General features: G+C 30.2%; 1 protein-coding gene across 14 annotated transcripts in view; it reads right to left on the reverse strand.

Moving 5' to 3' along the window:
- Positions 1–27,860, reverse strand: part of LOC105835844 (protein lap4) — a 365,219-nt gene that overhangs the window by 306,261 nt on the left and 31,098 nt on the right. For 13 of the 14 annotated variants that reach the window (XR_001139022.3, XR_004962559.1, XM_012679440.3 and 10 more), the window contains exons 3-13: positions 20,656–20,734; positions 20,377–20,466; positions 16,487–16,607; positions 15,548–15,840; positions 15,326–15,459; positions 14,860–14,971; positions 7,360–7,526; positions 6,713–6,870; positions 6,514–6,624; positions 6,140–6,361; positions 391–624 (exon numbers count right to left, since the gene is read on the reverse strand). Coding sequence is in view for 12 of the 14 variants with exons in the window: in XM_012679440.3 (XP_012534894.1) it covers positions 391–624; positions 6,140–6,361; positions 6,514–6,624; positions 6,713–6,870; positions 7,360–7,526; positions 14,860–14,971; positions 15,326–15,459; positions 15,548–15,840; positions 16,487–16,607; positions 20,377–20,466; positions 20,656–20,734 (1,721 nt within the window). In the remaining 2 variants the exon portion in view is untranslated. The remainder of the gene's footprint in view (positions 1–390; positions 625–6,139; positions 6,362–6,513; positions 6,625–6,712; positions 6,871–7,359; positions 7,527–14,859; positions 14,972–15,325; positions 15,460–15,547; positions 15,841–16,486; positions 16,608–20,376; positions 20,467–20,655; positions 20,735–27,860) is intronic. The other variant, XM_036284277.1, reaches the window with a different exon arrangement.

Genomic DNA, 27,860 nt, shown 5'->3' on the forward strand with positions numbered 1-27,860 from the left:
TTTAAAGAGATTAAAAAGAGAAAAGGAGAGGATCACAATGTTCTTTAATGTAAACTTCGAGCTTTAAAATTAAAAAAAAACTTTTCACTACGATAAGTTTTCGCGAAGTTACGATTATTTGAAGTTGAGTAAAAATTTTAGTATAAATTTTTATTGCGCTAATTTTGTTGCTCAGTGTGTGTATACATATATATATATATATATATATATATATATATATATATATATATATATATGCATAGTAAGATACATAAACATAGTAAATATAAAGTATTACACAACTCTTCAATAAAAAAAGTTAAAAAAATATCAGTAACATGATTTTTATAATTGTTACAAATAAAAGTACAATTCTCTATTTATATAATAACATATAAAATATATATTAACCTGTGCAATAATAGAAGCAACTTTTTCTTTATCAACTGCTGTGTGAATGCGTTTATTTTTCAGATGATGTGGAGTGTCTCTACGTTGAAGTTTATTAGGTTTATTTAAATCACAAACATCTTCGTTATTTGCGTCTACAACATTAAATTCAACATGTCTTTGCACATCTTCATTTTCAGATTCTTCTTCATCTTGTTCTTTTAATTCTGAGATGGAATTTTCAGTTCCTGCATTCTGCGAAAATAAAATGCAAGAGTAAATTATAATTAATATGTACATTACAGTGTATATAAACACTTAAAAACACTTGGCTTAATTAACCCTAGAATGTTTAATCAGGATAGTTTTGTTATCCAGCACAAATTTGATTTTATCTCCTAATTTAGCAGATGAAGAAATTAACTTGGGACACCGTCTTGGGACACTCATAATTGAGAGAGCCAGGCTCTCTGGCGTCAGAACGTTAACTTTGGAGCAGTATAAATATAAAGGGAAAATGAGGCACGATTATACTCCAACCTAACGTTTGTGTATGCATCTCATTCACACATCAGAGAAAATTTTATAATAAAAATTACTATATATGATAGTAGGCCATAAAAAATTGTTAGAAAATTATAACATAGTGTAAATACTATGGTTTAATATCATAAAAAACAATAAAAATTTTCATAATTCCTTCCTTGGCCCGCGCTTGCTATTTACATAGTAATTTTTACTATAAAATTTTCTCTGCATACAAAACACTGTTTTTTCGTGTTTGGATTCCTTCAAAGGGCAAACCGCGATTGTTTTCGGGGTCTCCGCGTCTTTGTTGCCCGATTTACAAGGGACTATCTTACATTGTCCAGACTGAAATAAAAAGCTACTTTTACCAATAGATTAAGCATGTGTCGAAACAAAATTGTGTACAATATTAATTCCCATGGTGCTCTAGGATCCGAATAATCAAATTCTATAAAAGTTATAATTGTTACTTCTAAGTCATATAACTCGAAAAGTACTTAAATAAAAAATATTCAATTATAGTGTTTTAATAAGCTCTCGAGATAAGCTACAAAAATATACAATAAAAATGGAGGTTAAGATTAAAAATTTTCAGGTGACTTTTATGTGGCTCTAAACAACATTCTCGAAGGTCACAATAATATTGCCACGTAATGCGTCACATAAAATCCTATAACTTTTCTACAAAACATAAAAAATAAAACATAGATCAAAAACTGTTTTATAATTCATTGTGCTTTGAGCTAATTATATCTTTTATTTGGCAAGTTATAAGATATAAAATATAAAAATTTAGCAAATTTTACAAGATTTATTTTCCATTTATTTCCATACGATTATTGCGAGTAATCATTTATGACACAAAATATGTGGAGAGTAAAGTATCATTTCTTGCAACAAGTGTCTATACTTCTATTGTAAGCAAGAAATATAATTGTTTATATTTACTGCAATGGAAAGTATTTTATAATGTATATATCGCCGTACAAAGTTTTCCACAGTTTGCATTAACAAAAATGTGTATATGTACATATCGAAAACATCATATAGAGAAAGAGGATTATTTTTATTAATTTTTATTAGTTTAAAGATTTCGTATATGCCTCATATGTAAAATTTATTAATTAATGATATACGGCGTGTACAAAAAGTGTCAAACTCTTTAATATTTCAAAAAATATGTATCTTCGAAATAAATATTTCATACAAAAGTTATAGGGTTTTATGTGATGCATTACGTGGCAATATTATTGTGACCTTAAAGAACGTTGTCAAGATCACATAAAGGTCACCTAAACATTTTTAATCGTCAACCCCCATTTTTTATTGCATATTCTTGTAGCTTACCTCAAGAGCTTTTCAAAACATTATAATTAAGTATTTTTTACTTGAATAATTTTCGGGTTATACGACTAACAATTATAGCTTTTATAGAATTGGTTTACTTAGATCCTAGTGCACTGTGGGAATTAATATTGTATAGTATATAATGTGTACACAATTTCGTTTCGACACATGCTTAATCTATGGGTAACAATAACTTTTTATTTCAGCCTGGACAATGTAAGATGGTCTCTTGTAAAACACAAGAACTGTGGCCGATGTTGACGCCGTGAAATCTGTAACCAATTTCGATGCCGCGATATCTGCGAGACGATGCCGACGCCGCTATTACAATTACTTTTACAAAAAATCACCGTTTAAATCTTACATGTTTACATTTCGATCGGACGGGCACTCGCTGTAAAAAGATTGGTACAACGTTCCTGTGTGTGGAAACCACAGGACAATACAGTGTGGCGAGTGTTGCTTGAAGTCGTGAAAATATTTTAATAATTTTTTACTTTAATAATAGTCTATATTAAAAAAGACATTTATTACAATGTTGTAATAAATAAAAATAATTGTGTCTTTATTCATTTTTTCCTTTTAACTATCGTTTTTTCCAACTTTTATTTGCCAAAACAATTACTTTTTAAACAATACCTAAAATCCATTTTATCCTGGTTCTAGATCTATCTTTTACCTTTCCAAAACTGTTCAATTTTTTAAATTTCGTTAAAAATTGACAAAAATGTGATAGATTTTCAAAAAGTCATTTTTGCAATTTTTTTAACCTTATTTTGTTTAAATTAATTTTTAATGTATTTAATAATAATCAATATTATTGTAGATTACATCATCATCTTCATCATAAAAACAAAGAGATTCATGTAGCATAATATTAATTTCAGTTCAATGCAGCACGTTTAAGAACGAATAAGGTACATTTTTAACCCGATATAACGTTTGAGGTTGAAAAATATAAATATATCGTTCTAAGGTTAATAAATATAATTACGTTAAAAATCAGTAAGTGATCAAAAGATAAAATCTCATATCAAGAGACACGGTAGAGGCTCGCGCCAAGTGAAAGCGCAGCGCGAGCCCAACCGTGTTCTTTACGCGAGTACACGACTTGCGAGCACCTGAGATTATCGATCTCAGAAACGGCTAAACCGATCGAGTTCTAACTAGATTCAATCAAAATCTTGAGGTCGATTTACATTAGAAAACTGTTTTTATTTTTCCTCTATATGCCCTATGAGTGGAGGTATCGCGACACAAGTCCGAAATGTCAAAATTTCATTTAAGATACATCGTCGTCATCATTACTAACAAAATTACTTTTTTAAAAAAGGTAAAAGAAGGCGCCAAGTGTTTGATTTTTTTTTTTAAGCAAAAAAATTATTGGATGGTTCAACCTAAGTAATATAAGGAAAAAATCACAAATTCAAGATAAAACTTTTAATCAAATTCAGCTTAAGTGGTATATACTTTTGGATAATTCAACCTAAGTATTATATACTAACAAGGGAACGGACAGAACTGTCCCTCACCGATTTTAATGAGCTTCGGATATGTTGTAGAACATAAGAAAATATTAGACCCATATTTTTTTTATCTGCGTATCTCGACATTTAGTTGAAACCACCCCTCGAAAATAACGCATTTTTTTGTTTTTTACGAATATCTTTGAAAATATAAGGTTTATAAAAAAATGTTCTATACGAAAGTTTTATGGCATTTTATACTCTTTACAACAGTATATTTATATTTTTTAAAAATATCAAATTTTTTAATTTATCCCACCCTCCACCCCTTTTTTTCAACATTTTAAAAATTTGGTAAAGACAAAAATTAAAGAGCATTAAAAGCCGAATCCACCCATATATAATAACATATGGGTTCCATCATTCTCAATTATTAGCAAAACGAAACAGTAATCTCGCACTATAGGTGCCGCGCTAGAAGTAGTGTTGCGTTATTTCTTTAGTCGCGTCACACTCAATAACTGCCTCTTCTGCGTATATTTTTATATTAAAACATAAAAATGGATTAATCTTAATTATATAATACGCAACGTATTACACGATATAAAGCATGAATGAAAGATGTACAATCAAAGATCTCCTTCCTATTACTAATGGATATTTTATTGAAGCCTCACGTGATGCGCTTGCGCGAAAACAACCGGTCCCTTTATCAACACTGATATTAAAGTTATTTGTCTGTGTCGCATGCAAAATGTATATATACATCCGTATAAATGTATTTTCAAACTTCAAATTAAATTAAATTATATACTTATATACTTATATTATCTTTATTATCAGTGCTACGTGCATATAGTGTAAATAATATAATTATGCAAATAGTTATTGCAGTTTATGTTTTATATTTTTCTCTTGATATTATATATATTGTAAAGAGTATAAAATACCATAAAACTTTTGTATAAAACATTTTTTCATAAACCTTATATTTTCAAAGATATTCGCAAAAAACGAAAAAATGCGTTTTTTTCGAGGGGTGGTTTTAACCCCTAAACGTCGAGATACGCAGATAAAAAAAAATATGGGTCTAATATTTTCTTATGTTCTACAACATATCCAAAGCTCATTAAAATCGGTGAGGGACAGTTCTGTCCGTTCCCTTGTAAGTGTGTCAAATTCAACCTAAGTAATATATACTAAGTGTGTCAAATTTAACTTAAGTAATATACATTCCTGAAATGGTATAACTTTGATTATTAAAGTGACAATTATTTTAAATAAAAAATTATTGTATTTACACACACAAATTAATTTCTTTACAAAAATAATGATATGTAAATATTTTGCGCCAATTAAGAATAAACATTACAAAATGAGAGCATTAAGTTTTTTCTCTACAAAAATAATGATATGAAGAAATATATACGCCAATCTATAAAATTAGATGTTTATTCTTTGGCTGACATTCATAGTTTGATTTTTCATTAAGCTTGCATCAGATTAAAGATTGATATTGAGATTGAGAAATCGAAATGTAATCAATTAGAAACAAAATCAATATTTTTTAACTTTGCTTTGAATAATCAAATTCCAATTTAATCTCAATCTCAATTTTTAGTCTGATATGGCTTTAACATTGTCTTAAGTTTATCTTTAGATACATAAATTGAATACAAAGGGCTGATATTTATAGTTTGATCTTGTATTTAAGATTTCCTTAAATTTATAATTAAATTACCTTTATAGTTAACAAAATTGTATCTAAAGATAAACTTAAGACAATTTTAAAGCCATATCAGGCTAAAAATTAAGATTGAGATTAAATTGGAATTTGATCATTCAAAACAAAATTAAAAAATATTGGTTTTGTTCCTAATTGGTTACATTTCGATTTAATCTCAATATCAATCTTTAGTCTGATGCAAGCTTAATGAAAAATCAAACTATGAATGCCAGCCAAAGAATAAACATCTATTTTTATAGATTGACGCATATATTTCTTCATATCATTATATTTGTAGACAAAAAACTTAATACTCTCATTTTGTAATGTTTATTCTTAATTGGAGCAAAATATTTGCATATCATTATTTTTGTAGAGAAATTAATTTGTGTGTGTAAATACAATAATTTTTTATTTAAAATAATTGTCACTTTAATAATCAAAGTTATACCATTTCAGGAATGTATATTATTTAAGTTAAATTTGACAAATTTAATATATATTACTTAGGTTAAATTTAACACACTTAGTATATAATACTTAGGAACCATCCAAAAGTATATACCACTTAGGTCAAATTTGATTAAAAGTTTTATCTTGAATTTGTGATTTTTTCCTTATATTACTTAGGTTGAACCATCCAATAATTTTTTTGCTTAAAAAAATATTTATTACAATAGACAGATTTCCATAAGTTACTTACGACATAAAGTTCTGCAGCAGATTGAATGAGAAGATCTGCTTCTTTGTTAAGTTGATTATCTGTACTATCAGCTTCAATGCCAAGTGCTGTCACTTTATGATCATTTTGTGTCATATTGCATTCTACATATTCCTCCTGTTCAGAAACACATTGTGGTATGTCTGCTGAATTAATTGGTAGTTCTGATTCTGTTTTATTTAAACCAAATGTTTGAGAAACATCCTAAAAACATTTTTTTTTATTTTATTATTTTACAAGCAATCTAAAATAAAGTCCATTAAAAACAAAGTTATAAAAATTAAAAATGTGTATAATTAAAATTCTTTCAATAAATTATAATTTATTTTAAAAAATAGATTAATTATAAGACTTACCTGTTCATCTGTAGATTCAGATCGACTTTCATTTTTTCCTTTGCTAAATAACTTATGCGCTTTAGCTTTTAATTCTTTTGGATGTGGTGTATTTTGACGTATAAATGGAATCTATTTATTAAAATAAATAAAAAAGAAAAGATAAAACAAAAGATAATACAAACTAGTTTATAAAAAGTCTGTAATCTAATAAACACACCTCTTTATCGGTTTCTGGTGGTTCATCAGTAAATTTTACGGAATGCGTTCTAGAGGCTTCTCTTTCTTGCCAACCTTCATCATCACTACTTGTTAGTTCACGCATTTCACAACCTTGAACATTTCTCATACCAACTAACATTCCTAGCCTACCTGAATCTAAAATAACATCATTAATTATATATTGATAAAACTGAATATAGAAAAGCCAAAATAATTAATCATATTCTCAAGCCAAATTCTCATAATCCAATCACATAATCAAGCCAAATTCTCATCAATCACTACATAAGGATGGCATTCTCTTTCATTTGACTTTTGATTTTAACTTAAAAACTTTCATTTTTATATACATCCGAACAGAATTACACAGAATTTATATCCAATAAATTAATAAAGACTACATATCCTATAAACTTAAAAAAAAAAAAAGAAATAAAAAATAACATTTCACATATCTTATACTGCGTCTTATGCAAATCAGTGTATGCAATATTTATACAACTTTTTCGTGTGTAACATTTTTCAATGTTATTTTATATAAGATTAAAATATCATACAACAAATATTTTTTTAAAAATTTGTAATCTCAGTCTTGTCATCATGAGAAATTAACAAAGTATAAAATAATCAACGCCAATTACTAACCATCAGGATGAAATTCCAATTGCGGCAAAAGAAAACACGTTAGTACTTCTTGTCCAGTTTCTTCATCAATATCTGTTTGAAACGTTAGCATTGGTTGCGCTTGATTTTCGCTTAACCACACTGCTTTCAAATTCAGGTTGATTAAGGAATATGGTAAATAGTGTAATCTGTATAACAAAATATGTAATTATAACAAAATAAATAAGCACATATATGTATATCTTATCTAAATAACACTTTTACATTTATATATTTTATATCTTTTTTATTCATATATAGAGAGAAAGCGGTCATAAACTAGAGGTGGGATTATAGAATTCATAATATTTCGTATACTTTGTGTTGAATTTTGGGAATAACTATCAAAATTACTTCTTCACTACTATTTAGACGTTATAACATGGTCACTGATCATGTTTATTGCATTGTCATAAAAATTGCGTTTCATAAGGCAATGTATGTCTATTACTTTTCATATTTTGTGAAATAATACATGTGCATATCCCAAAATTCAAAATATTTCTTTTTAAAATGTTTCCCATAGCCTTAAAATATAAAAACATTAAAAATTACGTGTTGATAGTGAAATATTTCATTTTTTTATTATTATTTGATTAAAATAGTTTAATTATCAATTTTAGTCACATAGGATGTCGAATATAATCATTAATAATTTGATGGTCTTACAATTATTATTGCTTTAGTTCTTTGAGGATAAATTTATCACAGTAATAGATATTTATTGGCTAAATAATCATATTTGGCAAGAAATTTCGGCATTAGAAATATAAAAATATTATGTAAAAATAAATTGCAAAAACCGAAAATACAAAAAAAACTGAAAAACGAAAATAATTTAATGGTTTCGATTATGGTTCCACTGCTGTAAATTTAGCAGAATACGGTTGCAGCAGTTTACGGTTTTGGTTTGGCTAAAAAACCAGATATGTACCGGTTACCAGTTCCGATTCTGGTTCGGTCCCTGTTGCAAACACATTTTTTGTTACGTTCGTTCGGTAGAAAACAATTTTTTGAAAAGCAAAAAATGACGTAACTAAAAATATGCAAAATAATTGTTTGGTTCCCCATCAAAGTTAAAAAATAAACACGACATTGTACAAGAATGTCAAAATTTTATAATAAATAAAAATATATTGCTAGTTATTATATTTAATAACATAAAAATTTATTAAAACCGCAAAAAAGTTTATTTTAAAAAATAAAGAAAATTAATTGGGAGACAAAAAAAATTTGTCATAACTGGTCTCAAACCCAATTCGCATGGATAGCAATAAAACGATAAGTACTTAGTACCCGCGGCCACCGCGCTTCATGCCGAGAAGTGATTTTCCATCGTACTTACTTTATCGACCGAATGCACATATTAAATGCAATTTTCTCAAAAACTAAGAGTTATTCACCCAAAAGCCAAAACACAATTTTTGATTTTCATCTCCCTATTCGAATGCATGTATGGCTCATTCAAAAGTAGAGTTAGCAGCTGTTGGCATCTAACTGTCAGTATTGTAAGTAGCCGAAAGTTCTGTGCGACTGTGAAAGTAGATGTGTATTTTTTGTCATTTTGAGAAATATGTCAAGTATTAATTTTTTAACTTTAATATAACCTGAAGAACTTGAATACTTTCAAATAACGTAATAAAATTTAATGTTTGATGCAATGCGTACACGTATATAGTTATATTGCCTACGTTCGATGCAATGCGTTTACGTATATAGTTATATTGCCTACGTTCAGAATTATGGACCACTTGCAAATGTCGCAATTCCCATAATCATATCAAATGTAATTTGGTTATATTTATTTTACTTATTAGCTAATATATTGTTGTTATAATACTTTTATAATCTAATTTGTAAAGTCACAAGAGAAAAATATTTTTAAATATATTTTTTAATACTTTTCTATGATACTAGGTACAAGATATTGATACTTTAGCAATACTAATGCGCAAAAATCTGCCAAAAAGCATTATTTTTTTATTTTTTAGAAAGAAAAATAATTTTAAGAATATTTGTTAATAATATTTCATATTTCTCTACAGGTTCAACAACCGCACTTTTTTCTCTCTTTTTCTCATAAATTGTTAATTATGTTCCTTATGTATATCCAAAGAACTTCTTATAACATAATTGGTAGAACTTTAAGGGTAACAACCTTGTACCAACAAAAATTACGTTACATATATGTATATTTACTGACAAGGAAACTTTGCAAACTTAGAAATGTTTTTAATAAAACTTAGCATTAATGTAGAGATGGGTAAATACATAAATTTAGAAATTTTCAGTTGGTATTCAAAAACGGTTTAAAGAAATAAAATCACCCTTAAGATATTATGTACCCTCCAGTCGTACTCAAAGACGGTCCGTGGAAGATAGAAAACGCAACCTTTTGACCGCTGGAAAGTCAATATAGTGTTACGCCCCTGTCAGTTTGATCGGTCAGCTGTTCTGACCAATCGATATATTGATTTTCCATGAGGAGCGTTGTCAATTATCTTCGGCTTGACAACGCCGACTATGTTGTTGATTCTCGGTCTCGCACTGAGTTTAACGTGTTTTCGTTTGCTCGAAAGCTATTCGTTTAAGGAAAAAAAGTGTGTCTATTCCTTCCTGCGGTGCGAGTGTAACAATATTATATGGGTTATATCAAGATATAAGTATAACATTTTGGGACTTTCTAAGAAAATTAAAAAGTTTTTAATGTCGGCGGTCAAAAAAGTTAAAGTAAGCAAAACATGATACACCTGTGAACATCACTGAGCTACACACGCGTTGTGTCCATGTGCACGATGTTTCATAATTAAACAAAATATCAAAAAATGTTTTATACAAAAGTATTATAGTATATATAAATATGCTCTATTTAACTATGCTATTCATATTTTTATTGAAAAAAATTTTATTTCAAAAAATGAACAGCATGGTTAAAGGTATTTATGCTGTAAAACTTTTGTATAAAACATCTTTTGATATTTTGTTTAATTTACAAGATACATCGAGAAAAGGTAAAAACCCTCAACTTTGAAGAGTAGTTTCACCTCTTTAAACCGTTTATAAGCCCAAACAAAAAATTTCTAAATTCATGTATTTACGCCTCTACATTTATGCCAAGTTTCATTAAAATTAGAATTTTCGGGTTCGCGAGGTTTCCTTGTCAGTTAAAGTTACGTTAGGATTAATTTAATTCAAAATAAAGTTAATTTTCAGAAGCTTTATTTATATTTAATTAAAAAGTTATATAATTTATTAAAATCAAATTATCAATATACACTGGCGCAAAAAAAACGAAACAAAATTTTTGACCGATTTTTACTCAATCTTTAAAGTGATGCAACTTTGCGAAAAATCATCCAAATTACATGTACTTTTTTTTAAATTAAACGGCAAAGACTCTACTTTGAGAATCCTTACGCGAAAGTTTGATTTGTTAAGTGCAAACCTTTTGTATCGCATGAAAACCAAACATGTGTTTTTTAATTAAAAAAAGTAAAAGTTTGTTATTATTTTACACAAGTTTTTCGTTAAAATCTTGCTAATATTAAATTAGATTCTTAAAGTTCATTCTTTTCTAAGCAATTTAAAAAAAATACATGTCGATACGATGTTTTTTGTTGATTGCACACGAGTTTGAAATTTGCACTGCATTTTAGGGTATTTTAGCGAATAAATACGGTATTTTTTGAATTTTGAGTATCAATATGATATTAAATATTAATTTTATTCGTGTTTAACTCAATCATACCGCCGTCATCAAAGTGACCTGATGTGCACCACGTGGAGAATGACGATCGGTTTTGAACATCATGTGGCTCTGAAATTCATCAGTGGAAATTTGTACTTATTGATCTGAATATAACGGATAGCTGACGCACTTTCACTGAAGTCAACAGAAGATCACATTCATCTATATTCATATAAACCCACACATACACGTAAACATACATATACACATGCTAATACATAAAAAATAAAAGTTTAAATTTTTTCTAAAAAATCTGCCTTTTCAGGACCACATGATGTACAAAATCCAATCGTCACGGCGGTATGATTGAGTTAAACACGAATAAAATCAATGTGCAATATCATATTGATACTCAAAATTCATGATATTCAAAAAATACCGTATTTATTCGCTAAAATACCCTAAAATGCAGTGCAAATTTCAAACTCGCGTGCAATCAACAAAAAACATCGTATCGACATGTTTTTTTTTAATTGCTTAGAAAAGAATGAACTTTAAGAATCTAAATTAATATTAGCAAAATTTTAACGAGAAACTTGTGCAAAATGATAACAAACTTTTACTTTTTTCAATCAAAAAACACATTTTTGGTTTTCATGCGATACAAAAGATTCGCACTTAACAAATCAAACTTTCGCGTAGGGATTCTCAAAGTAGAGTCTTTGCCCTTTAATTAAAAAAAAAGTACATGTAATTTGGATGATTTTTCGCAAAGTTGCATCACTTTGAAGATTGCCTAAAAATCGGTCAAAAATTTTGTTTCGTTTTTTTTGCGCCAGTGTAATTACAATATCCATCATGCAAATATATAATTAATATATTATTTGTAAATTAAATTATAATATTAATTATATAAGATAACAAAAAATATTGTTTTCACCCAGGAATGCATTTTCATTTTATAATTTTTTCTTTCGCCCAGATAAAATTTTTAATTTAGGAAAAAAATTAATCAAGTTAAAGCTTATAGGTTTTAAAAATAACTTGTTAGAGTTAAAAATACCCAACCCTGAAAATATTTAGAGATTAATATCTCTTTACTTTATCAAGAGACACAGTAGCGGCTCGTGCCAAGTAAAAGCGTAGCGCAAGCCTGACCGTGCTCTTTACGCGAGTACTGTTACGTGTGAGATGCACGTAATGTGAGAGATGAATCGCACTGGTAGTTTAAAGTGTTTTATTCTAGCGTTTTACAGACTTTCGTCTAACTTCTAGTGGTTTAGTACAGAGACTGACTCTAATCATCGAGAGGGATCCTTATATTAAAGTCGGAATAAGTTAGCATCGTCCAATCATAGGAAGTGCTCGTAAGGTGGAAATAGCTATTGGTTAATTTCTTAAAAAGGAGAGAATTTGATAATTGATATCTGTCATAAAGAGTAGTTTGGGTAGGATGCAGGATGTTTACAGGACGAGGAAACAGACAAATATTAAGTTTAAAAAGACCGTAGATAGAAAAGGTTATCAATAAGTAAGGATATGGTATGATATATCGGGATAGTTTTAAGACATAGTTTGTACAGGGTGATTAGATAGAAATATTTTAAAGAGAATTTTTATCGTGTCTAGGCACGTAACAGTACGCGACTTGCGAGCACTCGAGATTGTCGGATCTCAGAAACGGCTAAACGGATAGAGTTCTAACTATGCTCAATAGAAAGCTTGGGGTCGATTTATATCAAAACACTATTTTTATTTTTCCTCTACATACTGTATGAGAAGAGATATCACGACGCAAAGTCCAAATATCAAAATTTTCATGTAAGAAACGTCGTCATTGTCGTCGTCGTCGACCTCTCAGATCAGAAAAAGTCACTTTCACATTTTTGATACAAGAGACGCTTGTGTGCTATAAACACGCATCAGTTTATTTAGGAATCTGTGATACCAACGAAATATAGTGACATGAGCAGTGGTCACGTTCGCATGATTCTTGGACGTTTCGTTTCACGCGTAATAATGTCTAACGTCAATCATGTGCGTAATAAAACGGAACGCAGCCATTTTGTGCGTGCATCTGAATGTGTGTGTGCGTGCGTGCGTGCGTGCGTGCGTGCGTGCGTGCGTGCGTGCGTGCGTGCGTGCGTGCGTGCGTGCGTGCGTGCGTGCGTGCGTGCGTGCGTGCGTGCGTGCGTGCGTGCGTGCGTGCGTGCGTGCGTGCGTGCGTGCGTGCGTGCGTGCGTGCGTGCGTGCGTGCGTGCGTGCGTGCGTGCGTGCGTGCGTGCGTGCGTGCGTGCGTGCGTGCGTGCGTGCGTGCGTGCGTGCGTGCGTGCGTGCGTGCGTGCGTGCGTGCGTGCTTGTGTTTAGTATATAACTTGGTTTATAAGGAAGCAATTTTTAATATCTTAGTCTTTTATGCGTGCTTACGTTCAAATGTCTCTCTTTCTCTTTCTTTCCCTCGTGCGTGGGTGTATAATGTTATACGTATTATTTTAATATATAAATTAATTAATTTGTAAGAAAGCGATTTTGTATTAAAACAAATTATTCGGTTTAGCGGCGCCAAATTTCTATAGTAAAATATTTATTGGAATTTGACCATTCAAAGCAAAATTAAAGAATATTGGTTTTGTTCCTAATTAATTACATTTCAGTTCAATCCCAATATCAATCTCTACTCTGATACAGGCTTAATAAAAAATCAAACTATGAATGCCAGCCAAAGAATAAACATCTATTTTTATAGATTGGCACATATTTCTTCATATCATAATTTTTGTAGAGAAAAAACAACACTCATTTTGTAGTGTTCACTCTTAATTGGCGCAAAATATTTACATATCATTAATTTTGTAGAAAAATTAGTTTGTGTGTAAATAAAATAATTTTTTATTTAAAATAATTGTTACTTTAATAATAAAAGTTATACCATTTTAGGAATGTATATTACTTAGGTTGAATTTGATAAAAAGTTGTATCTTGGATTTGTGATTTTTTCGTTATAAAAAAATATCACTTAGGTTGAATTTATCAAAAGTATTCTTTGATTTTGATTTTTTCCTTAGAGAAAAACCACTTGGTGCGCTTTTTTTACTTTTTCTTCAATTTACATCCTTTCTTAAAGCACCCTTTAATCATATTTTAGCATTAAAAAAAAGGGAACAATATTTTAAGTGTTATTTTTAAGTAACGGTAACATATTACTATTTACAACCAACAATTAACGGTAACGAGTTGCTTTTTACCGAAAGTAATGGTAACGCGTTACTTTTGAAAAGTAACTTTTCCAACCTTGCTCTTATATTGAGAACTATTGCGCAAAAAATAATACATAGAGAAATGTAGATAATATAAATAGATAATATAATATACATAAATAATAACATGTAGATATTAGAGATAAAACAAAAATATATTAATTTTATAGTATTATTACTTTATAAATACATAAAAAATTAATTTTATTAAAAATTTTTTTATTAAAAAAATTTTTTTTCGAAAATAAACAGTGTAGTTAAATAGAAAAAGGCAAAAATATCTACTTTTGAAGAGTGGTTTCACCCTTTCAAACCGTTTTCAAGCATCAACTAATAATTTCTAAATTCATGTATTTATTCCCTCTACATTAAAGCCAAGTTTCATTAAAATTAGAAATTTCGAGTTTGCGAGGTTTCCTTGTGAGTTATTTAAACAAAACAAAATGGTGGTTTATAACCTCCTCTCTTCTAATAATTGTAATAACAATAATTGAGTATAACTGTAAATATACGGAGCAAATTATAAAAGTCATATACCTGTTGCCAGATACATCTAGAACATGAAGAGCAGTACATTGTCCCACTTCAATTGGGAGATATTGTAACTTATTATCTCTTAAAGATAACACACCCAACTTTTTCAAATTTCCTAAAAAAAAATTTTTTTTATGTAATTTTTGAAAATAATTAAATTATAAGTAAATTATTATTATGTTAAATTTGCTTTTAAATATTCAATATTGTACAACAATAAAAATCAATGTTATACAGGGTGATTGAAAATTTTTTATATAGCGCTTACATTTGATGCTAGAATGAGCAAATTAAATTATGTGTACAAATTAATAAATAGAATCATTAATTATTGCAAAAATCACAAAAAAGAAGATACAAAAAAATCACAAAGTAAAAGACTTCTACGATAAGACTTTAGTTCGTTGTACCTCTATGCAAACGCTTTGTCAAAGATTTTCAGCCACATTAAAATATCTTGTCATCTTACCAATTTCTATCGGTAAAGATTGTAAGCTATTTCTGTCAACATTCAAATTATTTAAATTGTTAAGTTTGCCTATAGATAGTGGTAGTTCTAAAAGAAAATTCTCTGTAAGAATTAACTCTTGCAAATTTTCGCATCTGAAACATAAAATATAAACAAATTTTTACCTGTGATTAATTTATTTTTATTTTTAAGAAATCAACGTAATAAATTTAAGTATCTTACCTTCCTATATTTGGATTTAAAGTAGAAAGTCTATTTTGATCTATTTTAAAAATAGTTAACTTTTTCAATTCACCCAATCCATCAGGTAACTTTTCAATAACATTCTGTGATAAATGCAAGTCCGTCAATGATTCTAAACCACCAATTTCGTCAGGCAAATCCTCTAAACGATTTTCCGAAACATCTAAACATGCTAGTGTTTTTAATTGACCAATTTCAGGTGGCAAATGTTGCAATTGATTGTGATCGAGCCACAATTCTTGTAGTGCTGGTAATTGTCCTACATGTGCAGGCTAAACAAAAAATGTTATTCTTCTCATTCTTTCTCTTAATTATCCTGATAATTGTTATCTTGAAAAATTGTTTTTAAATTTTTTATATTTTAAATTTATAAAGATTTAGAAATGAGACAAGCGTGGTGTAACAGATAGCGCACTGGTTTGTTATGCTGGAGATCTTGAGTTTGATTCCGGCTAAAACCGAATTGTTATAAGTTTGTTCTCCTCTTCAATAAAATAACAGGCTATCAAGAATATTCTACACCCACAAATCTTTTTATCTTAGCCGTTTGGAACTGGCGTTAAGTTATAGATCCCGTATGTCTGTAAAATCTACATGCGCACTATAGATATAAGAAAAGAAAATAAGATAAAAAAATAGAGTTTACAAAAAGCTTCCAAATTATATCTTTATTCTTCCGTTTTACCTACAACTGATCATCCTTTGGCTATCGCCTTTTTATTGTTCCCAATTTTATTATCTTTTGTTTCGCTTATCTTACATTATCTTCCCCATAGTCTAAACAGAGAGTGGAACAAAAGTCACCACGTTGAGCATGTTAACTGTTTATACATTGTACGTCCCAGCATCCAAAGCATACCAAAATCAACTCCGCGCCAAATATATTAATTTCATAATTTAAAAAATAAAAGAACTTACCAATTCTTCGATCTCATTGTCACCGAGATCCAACCGTTCGAGTTTTAAAAGTTGGGAGAGCGATTCAGGCAAGAATTTGAGCAAATTTTCTCTTAATTCCAGTGACTGTAGTGCCTCCAAGCTACAACAATAACATTTTTTATACTTTGTAAAACAATGAATAAAATTGAAGATTTTTCCTACAAAAAACAAAAAATCAACGTTTTTTAATGTAATCATTCTCTATCAATCTTATAACATTAGAATAATAAATAATTTTATTCCAACAAGAATCAAAGATAAAACGATTATATTTCTTAAATGGTAGTTAGAAAAACACTTTTAAAAACACGAATTTAAATTAAAAAGTATTTTTTATCAAATAATATGTAATAATTTTTATAATACCGTTTCGTATTTTTTAAATAACACAGACACAAAAAAAAGTGGTTGGTCCGGCGGACTAGACAAGTCTATCCTCATGTATTTTGACCCGCTGAATCCAAATCCAAGGTCAGAATTGCTAAATTGGTTCATTTTTTCCTAATCTTAAAAAAAATTTTTTTTTATAATGTTGGTCCGGCGAAACAGAATAGTCTATCTTTATGTATTTTGACCCGCTGAATCCAAATTCAAGGTTAGAATTGCTGAAATGGTCATTTTTTCTAATCTCAAAAAACACTTTGTAAAAGCAGTTTGGATCACAAATGTATAATCCGGAACGTACAGGCTTGCGTAACCACATTACCCAAGGAAAATTTTCTAGGTAACCACAAAAGTAAAGATTACAAAGAAAGGGTAGCGGAAATGATGGAAAACTATAGAAAACTAGATTGCCTAATGAATCTTAAGTTGCATTTCTTAGATTCTCATATCGATTACTTCCCAGAAAATCTAGGTGATTATAGTGAAGAACATGGAAAAAGATTTATCAGGACATCAAGGAGATGTAGTATCGATATCAAGGCAAGTGGGATGTGAATATGATGGCTGATTTCTGCTGGACGCTCAAACGTGATGTCTCTGTAAAAGGAAAGAAACGTAAGAGAAAACCATTGCACAGAATCTTCAAGAATAAAAGAGATATAGAAAAGAGGAGTGAATTTTCTACGCTACTTACAGAAGCTCAAACTTGTCATACTTGTATTGAATTTTCCCCGGGTAATGTGGTTACGCAAGCTTGCACGTTCCGGATTATACATTTGTGATCCAAACTGTTTTTACAAAGTGTTTTTTGAGGTTAAAAAAAATGAGCCATTTCAGCAATTCTGACCTTGAATTTGGATTCAACGAGTCAAAATACATAAAAATAGACTAGTCTGGTCCGCCGGACCAAGATTTAAAAAAAATTTTTTTTGAGATTAAGAAAAAATGAGCCAATGCAGCAATTCTGACATTGAATTTGGATTTAGCGGGTCAAAATACATAAAGATAGACTATTCTGTTTCGCCGAACCAACATTATAAAAAAAATTTTTTTTAAGGTTAAAAAAATGAGCCAATTCAGCAATTCTGACCTTGGATTTAGATTCAGCGGGTCAAAATACATAAGGATAGACTTGTCTAGTCCGCCGAACCAACATTTAAAAAACAATTTTTTTGAGGTTAGAAAATGCGAGCTAACTTTTCAATTCTGACCTTGGATTCGGATTCAGCGGGTCAAAATACATAAGGATTGACTAGTCTGGTCTACCGGACTAACATTTAAAAAAAAATTTTTTAAGGTTAGAAAATGCGAGCTAACTTTGCATTCTGACCTTGAATTCGGATTCAGCGGATCGAAATACATAAGAATTGACTAGTTTAGTCCGCCAGACCAACCACTTTTTTTTGTGTGCCTGTGTAATTAAGGTATTCCTGACATGTCAAAAAGAGCATCTGACGAAATGAGCGCTTAACTTGGAATTTATATAACATCAAAATATTAATGTTATGATTTGTTGACTTATACATTTTATCTAAATTATGTAGTTCTATAGACTATGTTATTCCGTTAGGTTTGTCTATGAAACATATTCTTTAACAGTTACGCTTTTTTCAACTTGCGTATTGTCTCTTGATGAAATCTCGTCTCAAAGCATTTAGGTTATTATACATATAGATTATATATTAAACTTTAATAACACAGGCACACCAAAAAAAAAGTGGTTGGTCCGGCGGACTAGACTAGTCAATCCTTATGTATTTCGACCCGCTGAATCCGAATCTGAAGTCAGAATTGCAAAGTTAGCTCGCATTTTCTAACCTCAAAAAAAAAAAATTTTTAAATGTTGGTCCGGCGGACTAGACTAGTCTATTCTTATGTATTTCGACCCGCTGAATCCGAATCCAATGTCAGAATTGCAAAGTTAGCTCGCATTTCCTAACCTCAAAAAAAAATTTTTTTTAAATGTTGGTCCGGCGAATTAGACTAGTCTATCCTTATGTATTTTGACCCGCTGAATCCAAATCCAAGGTCAGAATTGCTGAAATGACTCATTTTTTCCTAACCTCAAAAAAATATTTTTTTTTTAACGTTAGTCCGGCGGACCAAACTAATCTATTTTTATGTATTTTGACCCGCTGAATCCAAATTCAAGGTCAGAATTGCTAAATTGGCTCATTTTTTCCTAACCTCAAAAAAAATTTTTTTTTAACGTTGGTCCGACAGACCAGACTAATCTATTTTTATGTATTTTGACCCGCTGAATCCAAATCCAAGGTCAGAATTGCTGAAATGACTCATTTTTTTCTAACCTCAAAAAAAATTTATTGTTTATTCCATTTAGACTTGTCATACAGAAATAGCAATCTTCTCTAGTCATCGGTTTCTTCCATATGGCAGGTACTCTCATTCTCAGTTTTGTCTTGTTCCTTTCACAACTTCGCAACATTTTATAACAAGAACTACATATTTTCTTGGGAACCCAATTGGATTCTTGGTTTGCGATTTCGATACAGAAGGAATTTTTGTAGAAAATCCCCCCCCTCCCCCTCCCCCTCCTCATTTGTAGTGCCAAATTAAAATTATTTTGTACAAAAATACATAAATTACATTGTGCACATTAAAAAAAACCTATGACATATGTCCAGATATGTTATCTAAAAGACGGAATTGGAAATTATATAATACTATAAATTCTATCATGTTATTAAAAACAATAATTATGTTACTTACAAAGAATGTGCGTCAAAAAGTACAATATAGGTTAAATAATGCAAGAGACACACACACACATAATACGTCTGTTACAGTCAAGATATGATGTTAAACTAAGAAAATATATTAATTTTAGTTTAATACTGTTTTTTTGCATGCTGGAAAAAATTACTTTTTTGCACTATTATATTAAAAAAAATATATTAAAAAATAAATTTAATATTTGTAAATTTTGTAAAATTTTGTAAATAAAAATAGAAAAAATAATTGCTTTATACTCTAAATAATTCCCAGACAACACAATGTCCAAAATCGGGACATAAAACGTCTTAAAGATGTCTTTAATATGTCTTTTAAACATCTTATACCATATTTCTAAACAATGTCTAAAAGACGTCTTTAATCTTATGTCCCGATTTTGGACGTTGTGTTGTCAGGGTTTCCTTTTTATCTTCATCATTATTGTTATAAAAAAGATAAATGTGAAATATTATAAGATTAATAGAGATTAAATACAAATTCCCGCAAAAACTAAACAAATTAAATTTTTTTAAATAATTCTTCAAAATATTAATTAAAGCCTACAACTTTGTTCTTATATCTATCAGATCTAAAGTAAAAATTCCTATATTTACACAATAAATAATTTAAAGATACAAAATTTCTTGTATTTCCCAAAAATTTAATTTTTTGGATTTGTTTTTGTAGGAAACTCTTCAATTACAACAATACACAATATAAAATATGGTAATTAAAGTTAACTTGAATATTACCTTCCAAAATCAGGTGGCAAGTTTGTAAGAGACATATCATTAAGTCCAAGTACAGTTAAATTTCTTAGCTGTACGAATCCTGCTGGAAGCCTAAAAAAATAATCAATGAAAATTTATATCGCTTTGAATTGTTTCAAATCAACGATAATATCTAATAATGCGCTATCAAGAGAAAAAAAAAAGACAATGCAAAATAAGACATATTGTAATACATAAATACATATTGTAAAACGTTATTTTAGTTAAAAAACAAATAAAAGATAAGAATAATTAAATAACCTTGGAATGGGATTACTGCTAAAATCTGCCACCTGCAGCGCTTGTAAATTCTTGATATTTTCAGGGATATCTGGTATATCTATAAAATAAGTAAGCTTAGTATCAGTAAATCTCTTCTTACATACGCATATACATGATAAACGTTTATGTGTATTAAACGAGCAAAATTTAAATATTAAAACATTTAAATATTAAATATTAAAATTCAAGAAAATACTAACTTATTAAAAATTATTATACTGTATTTTTTACAAAATTTTTTATAAAATTATTATCTGTAAAATTAATGACTTTAAAAATAGAATTTTCTCAAAACTTTACATACTTTCTCAATTAAAGAAAATACTGAATTGACAAAATTACTGACAATCACTAACAAAGTACAAAATCTTCAAATTTAAAAAATGTCATTAAAAAGTTTTTTCTTGAATTTGAATGTCTCATGATTTATTCTTCTATGTATTTCACATACGTAAAAAAGTTTTCAATTCTGTAAAGCCATTTTAGAGAATTTTATACTATTTGATGCTGTAATTCCAGCAGTTCATAATTTCTTCAAGTTATACTCAATATTTCATGGAAAAAAAAATAATAATTTGGCGTTAGTCAGCACATCCAGAGCTCAAGCATTGTTATATCGTCTCATCAAACGCGCCGCAAAATCAACGAAAGGAAATGACAATAAAAAGTGATTCCGTTACGAAAAAAAACCCTTCGCCGCAATAATTTCTTTCAATCGCCAATGTTTTTTATCACATAAAATTATTATAATCATAAGAGTAAAATTTTTTTTGTAAAAAATATCATTAAGAGACACGGTAATATCTCGCGCCAATGAAAAGCGCAGCGCAAGACTGTCTGTGTATCACGCGAGAAGACGACTTGCAAACACCCGAGATTATCATATCTCAATAACTGCTGAACCAACTAGGTTCTAACTAGGCTTAATCAAAAGCTTGGGTTTGATTTATATATATATATAACTTTTTATTTTTTTTCTACGTGCTCTACGAGCGGTGATATTGCGACGTAAAGTCCAAAATGTAAATTTTTCATTTAAGATACGTCGTCGCTCTCAAAAATTTTGTCGAGTACATTAACTCAACACTAAAGGGCTTTAAGATTTACCTGTGACAGTCTCCTATAAAATATATACTGCATATTGATACGATAATAAATCGCCGTCATTCGCTTTGCAAGAGTAAAAAATAAATATCAAATAATATATCTGTAAATCATAAGATTAATAATAATAATCCCTTATAAGAAAAGTCGTATAATCCCAAAAGTGTGCGTTTTGTCATCGCTTTTTCGCGTACGTACGTGATTGACGGTCAAGTCCGCGACAAATTTTACGAATGTGAAAATTCGTAGTTAATGACGCGTGCGAAGTTAGTGACGAGTTAGTTTTGTATTTTTGTACGCATATTATATAGTAAAGCGAAATACGGCTGTGCGTTGTATAATCAGATAAGTACATTACACAAAATTTTCATTTTTTTAAGAAAATAAGTATTTGAGATAAGTCAATACTTTGTGTCAATACATGTGTTATTATTATTAAAAGAAAAAGAGGAAAAAATACTTTACTTGAAGTTAAATTAGAAAAAAAATAGATTGGGCAAGTAAAGGGGGAGAGAGAAGAGAAGGGGAAAAGAAAGAGAAGAAAAAAAGGTAATAAAAAACCGCAAGACACGGTGTCTCGCGTCAAATAAACGCGCAGCGAGACGGATAGTTTACGCGACCACACAACCTGCGAGCGCCCAAGATTTAGGGAATAACATTGCTAATGTCTATATTTGTATTCTTGTAATGTAGATTTGTATTCTTATATGTACGTATGTGCGCGCGCGCGTGCGTACAAATATGTACAAATATGTATATCAAGAGGCAAGGTAGTGCCTCGTGCTACGTGTACGCGCAGCACAAGGCACCACTGCTGTTTCTTTTACGCGAGATGTCATTTGCGGAAATTTGTAGTTATCGGATTCTCAATAACGACTGAATCGATGGATTTCTCAATAAGCTTAATGGATAGCTTGCATCGGATTTATATAATAAAAGTGTTTTTATTTTTCCGCTACGTGACTTACGAACGAAGATATCGCGATTAAAATTTTTCGTTCAAGAGTAAATCTGATTAAGAAACACCGTAGTCATTATTATCGTCCTCGCCCGACCAAGTGGTGGGGATTTATACGGTTGCTTTTCGCGCCGTCAGATGGATGTACGAGTTGACACTAGCATCGCTAATTATTGGCGGTCCGCGCCGTCCGTACGTTTATGGCGATTTATGCTGGGAGCTGATTGGTTCTTATGCTATGCATATGCTTGTCATTTCGTATGCGATGGCCCTTAGTCCACGGCGAATTTCACGGTGATAATATGATGACAGTTCAAGGTTAATAACGTGTGCAAGGTTAGCGTCGAGTCAGTTTTTATTTTATTTATGCATAATGTGCATATTACATCGTGAAAAGAAATTCTGTGCATATTACATCGTGGAAGGAAATACGGCTGCCTAATTTAAAGATCAGATAAGTTACACAAAATTTTCATTTTTGGAATAAGGTATTCTGAGACAAGAGTAATACTTTGTGTTATGTTTCATTTTTAGTTATATTAAAGGAAAGAGAGGAAGAAACACTTTATTTTAATAGAAACTAGAATCAAAAAAGAAAAGAGTAAACAAGTGAGAAAAGGAAGATTATAATTATCAAAGCTCGGAATTTACAGTGTGCCAGTGTATGCTGCTGTTGATAAGAAGTTCACCGAGGTTCATCCCCTTTTAAATTGAGTGAACTATCCTATAAAAAATTGGCAGAGCAATTCATAAAATCAAAAGGATATCAAAATAATATCAAAAAAATTATTTGAAGGTGTACTTTCAAGTTCTTCAAGTATGCATCATTATCTTATGGCAAGCCAGGTAAGAGAATAGTATTATATTTTTATTTAAAAAAATATGTTGCAACTATATGGTTTTTAAAGATATCGTATAACCATCTTTTTTAGATTTTGAAATAGGTGAAATATGTGAAATCTTGTCTCAAACTATTACAAATTATATAAACTAGTGTCACCCAGCTGGCTTGCCGATGACTTGGCCACAAGCTGTAATATTGGAGATGGATGTCAAAGATTACTTCTACGTCTGTCTATTTAGTAACTGGCATGCATTGCATGACATATGCAAGCTGGATGTACGGATAAAGCACAGAAATATATACATAAGGTTTTTAGTCAAATCAAAAACTAAAAAGTAAGTATTTAAATACTTTGTTCCCGAAACAATTTATTCTAATTAATACAATTCTTTTCATACATTTACAAAGATCACATTCAAAATTTTTATTTATATTTTTTATTTTCTAACTTATTTTTTTGTAAATCAAGGCATACATGAGATAAAAGATTTCAAAATAACTACAAGTTGACTTCTCAAATATGGAGCGATACGTCATCCTCCTAGATTTACTTTTCATTCTCTTTGCATCAATTTAATATAGCATTATATTTATTGCTATTTTACAGTTAAGATTGTAGTTAAATGTAATGGTACCTTTATAATTATATCGATTGTTCTTTTACAGTTATTGATAATAAACCTATTTTACCCATATTTTAATTGCTCTTGAAACATATAATCATGTGTCGGCTTATAATGGGAAATAAACGTATGGTTCTTACGGAAATTTCTCAAGTTTGTTAACTTTGCATGTAACAGCCTATGTTACTTAAAGACCATAGACCATATTCACAATAAGAGCCACGCTTGTTTCCCATTACAAGCTGGCACATAAATGTATGTTCCAAGACCTTTAAGTGAAACATAGACAAAATAGATTTATTATCAATAACTGTCAAAAAACAATAAATATAATTATAAACGTACAATTATAATTTAGCTACAAATAACAAATTTTTTAAATGTAATTTTTATGAATGCATGGAGAGAATTGTATTGTTGCACGCGTCGCCGGTATAATATCCGGCCGCGCAAATCAGCTGATCCAACAGATCAATATTATCGATTGCTCGGTTGCTATGGGAACGTTTTGGTTTTTGGGATGTCGATTTTCTGAGCTGTCAAGCTCGTGTATTTAAAGTGGATAAATAAATACTTTCCTCTTATCACGAGAGAGTGTTATTTCTCGCATGCAACCGAAAGTTAGAAGTGTGCGCGCGAGGAAACCGGGAGTTCGGGAGTGTCGCGGGAAGTGTAACAGTATTAATTATAATAAATTGTTTCAGAAACAACAAAGTATTGAAATTACTTTTTAGTTTTTCGATTTGACTAAAAAACTTATCGGTATATTCCTGTGCCTTATCCATAGATCCGGCTTGCATAGAATGCATAAGTGACTAAATAGACTAACAAGGGGACCTTATGGGTCATGGGTCATCGATTTTTTTCATACTTATAAGATTTAAAGATCAGTACCCGGACATCAATTTCCTAAAGCAGTACGATGCGCTTCTCAAAAATATTCGAGAAAATCGATTTTGAAGATTTCCGATATCTTTAAGTACAGAAAATTTTGACCTATCGTCAGAGCCACTCGTAGCCGAGCGCACAGAGCTCTAGTTTAGTAAGCGCAAAGTCGCTGGTTCGATTCTTGCTCTGCCCCCAATTTGTTTTTAATAAGTCAATGGAGTTTTTTTTAAATCCTATATCTTAACATTTATCAAATTGAAATGCTAATTAATTATTAAATATTTATTCGTTATTTTTTAAATAAAAATTAACAACTTTTTATTTTTAATTGCCACTTGCTTGAAAATGCGAATATTTATAATAAATTAAAATTTGGTACAAAAATGGAAAACGTCTTATTGTTAAATGCAAAAATAATATGTACAAATAATATTCAGTTATTTTATCGCTTACATTTTACGCTGTATCTTTAACACGTTAGTCGGAGTTTACAAGTCGAGTTTATTGTAAGTCGATCCTGGTCGATCCCCATTCTTTCGCATCTAGTCGTGAACAAAGAACAGCCTTGCAAAAAATGGGAGAAGTAAGGGTTCCGAGAGAGCAGATGCTGTGTTATTCGTACTTTACCGTTAAATAAAAATAAAGGGATGTTAATTTTTATTTAAAAAATAACAAATAAATATTTAATAATTAATTAGCATTTCAATTTGATAAATGTTAAAATATACAATTAAAAAAAAACTGCATTGACTTATTAAAAAAAAATTGGGACCAGCGAGAATCGAACCAGCTACTCCGCGCTTACGAAACTAGAGCTCTGTGCGCTCGGCTACAAGCTGCTCTAACAATACGTCAAAATTTTCTGTACTTAAAGATATCGGAAATCTTCAAAATCGATTTTCTCGAGTATTTTTGAGAAGCGCATCGTACTGCTTTAGGAAATTGAAGTCCGAGTACTGATCTTCAAATCCTATAAGTATGAAAAAAATCGATGACCCATGACCCATGTCCCCTTGTAAGACGTACAGATGATCCTTGGGCATCCATATAAACATATCATCGACATTGCAGCCTGTGACCATGGTCACAGGCATGTCATCGACAGGCCAGTTGAGTGACATAGTCTGTATTGTTTTAGACAAGATTTCATGCTTTTCATCTATTTCAATACATTGCAAAAGAATAAACCATTCACTTTATTCTATCCTTTTTTTTAAATTACGTTATATTTGGTACATTCAAGAAACATATTCTGTTGGCCACACTGTTAATTCCAAGCTTTGATTTTAATTATATTATATAATATTCAAAAAAAGAATTACTTACGCAACAAAAGAGAGAAAAAAAGAGATAAAATATACACATGCATATATATGTACATACATGCACACGCACGCACGCACGCACGCACGCACGCACGCACGCACGCACGCACGCACGCACGCACGCGCGTGTGTGTGTACATTACATATGTATATGTATGGTCATTACTACACAATGTTCCTCCACCTCTCTCTCTCTCGTGTGTAGGTGTGTATACGTGCGTGCCTATATAATATTACGCGTACATATTGCCATTACGATTTCAATTGTGAAAAATTATAATTTTAAATAATTATTATTTTATTATGTAAGTTAAATTGTAAGAAAGCGATTTTGTCTTAGATTTTGTATTAAAGCAAATTATTCGATTTAGCAGCGTCAAGTTTTTGTAGTAAAATTTGTATTAAAATATTCATTTGTAATATTTGTACAAATAATTATTTGTAAAAGTAGATGTTTTAGTTCGTATGAACATCTATTTTCATAGTTGGCGCATTTTCTTCATATCATTACTTTTGTAGAGAAACTTAACTTTTTGGTTTTTGAGAAAGGGGGGGACAATTTTATTAAAATTTCGTACATTTGTAGTACCAAATTAAACTTATTTTGTACAAAAATACATAGATTTTTTAAGGTGTTTCATGCGCGCGTATACTTGGTGCTTTTTTATATATTTTTAAAAAGATAATTTTGTTAGAATTTATATATACACTCACTTGCAAAAAAAAACGGGCCACCTAATTTTTCTCACTTTTTAAATTATCTTTTAATAGCGACAACTCCGTTAAAAATTATCGGGATGAACTTTCGTATAGGTCGGACCCCCGATTTTTTAAACTACGTATTCTTATGTATTTTGGCACGCTGGTTACGTATATGATAGTGCAAATTGGTGCAAATTTAATTTTTATGGCAAAAACAAAAAAAATCACGGTTTTTTCTATTTATTTCCGTAAATAATGGAAATTTCAAAAAATACTTCAGATAAAAGTTGTAGACCTCATCAAAATACATATTTTATGTTCCATTGATTTTTGTCAAAAAAACAATAGTTTTTCAGAAAAACCATGTTAAATGTTCAAAACTTCATAAAACTCATCTACCACAATTCGAGTTTAGTTAATTTTATTAATACAGAAAGATGCAAAGCTCCTCCTTCGTCCACGTGTTTTCTACACCTAAAAACGCGTGGGCGGGGGAGGGGCGGAGCCCCTCCTCCTCCACCCTCTCCCCTATTTTTTCCTAACCTAATCCAAACAATTTGAAGTCATTATTTGGCCACAATCTCAAGTCTAAAATCGCAAACTCATGTGGTACAGTACAAGCGTGGATGTCGTTTCGCTCTGTAAGCAAGACGAGGAGAGGGGGGAGTATGGGTGAACCTCGCCACGCGTAGAAAGTCGCACTCATGTAATACAGAAAACATCACGTAGGCGAAAAACAA

This window comes from Monomorium pharaonis, chromosome 1 (assembly GCF_013373865.1).
Source record: "Monomorium pharaonis isolate MP-MQ-018 chromosome 1, ASM1337386v2, whole genome shotgun sequence".
Lineage (NCBI taxonomy): Eukaryota > Metazoa > Arthropoda > Insecta > Hymenoptera > Formicidae > Monomorium > Monomorium pharaonis.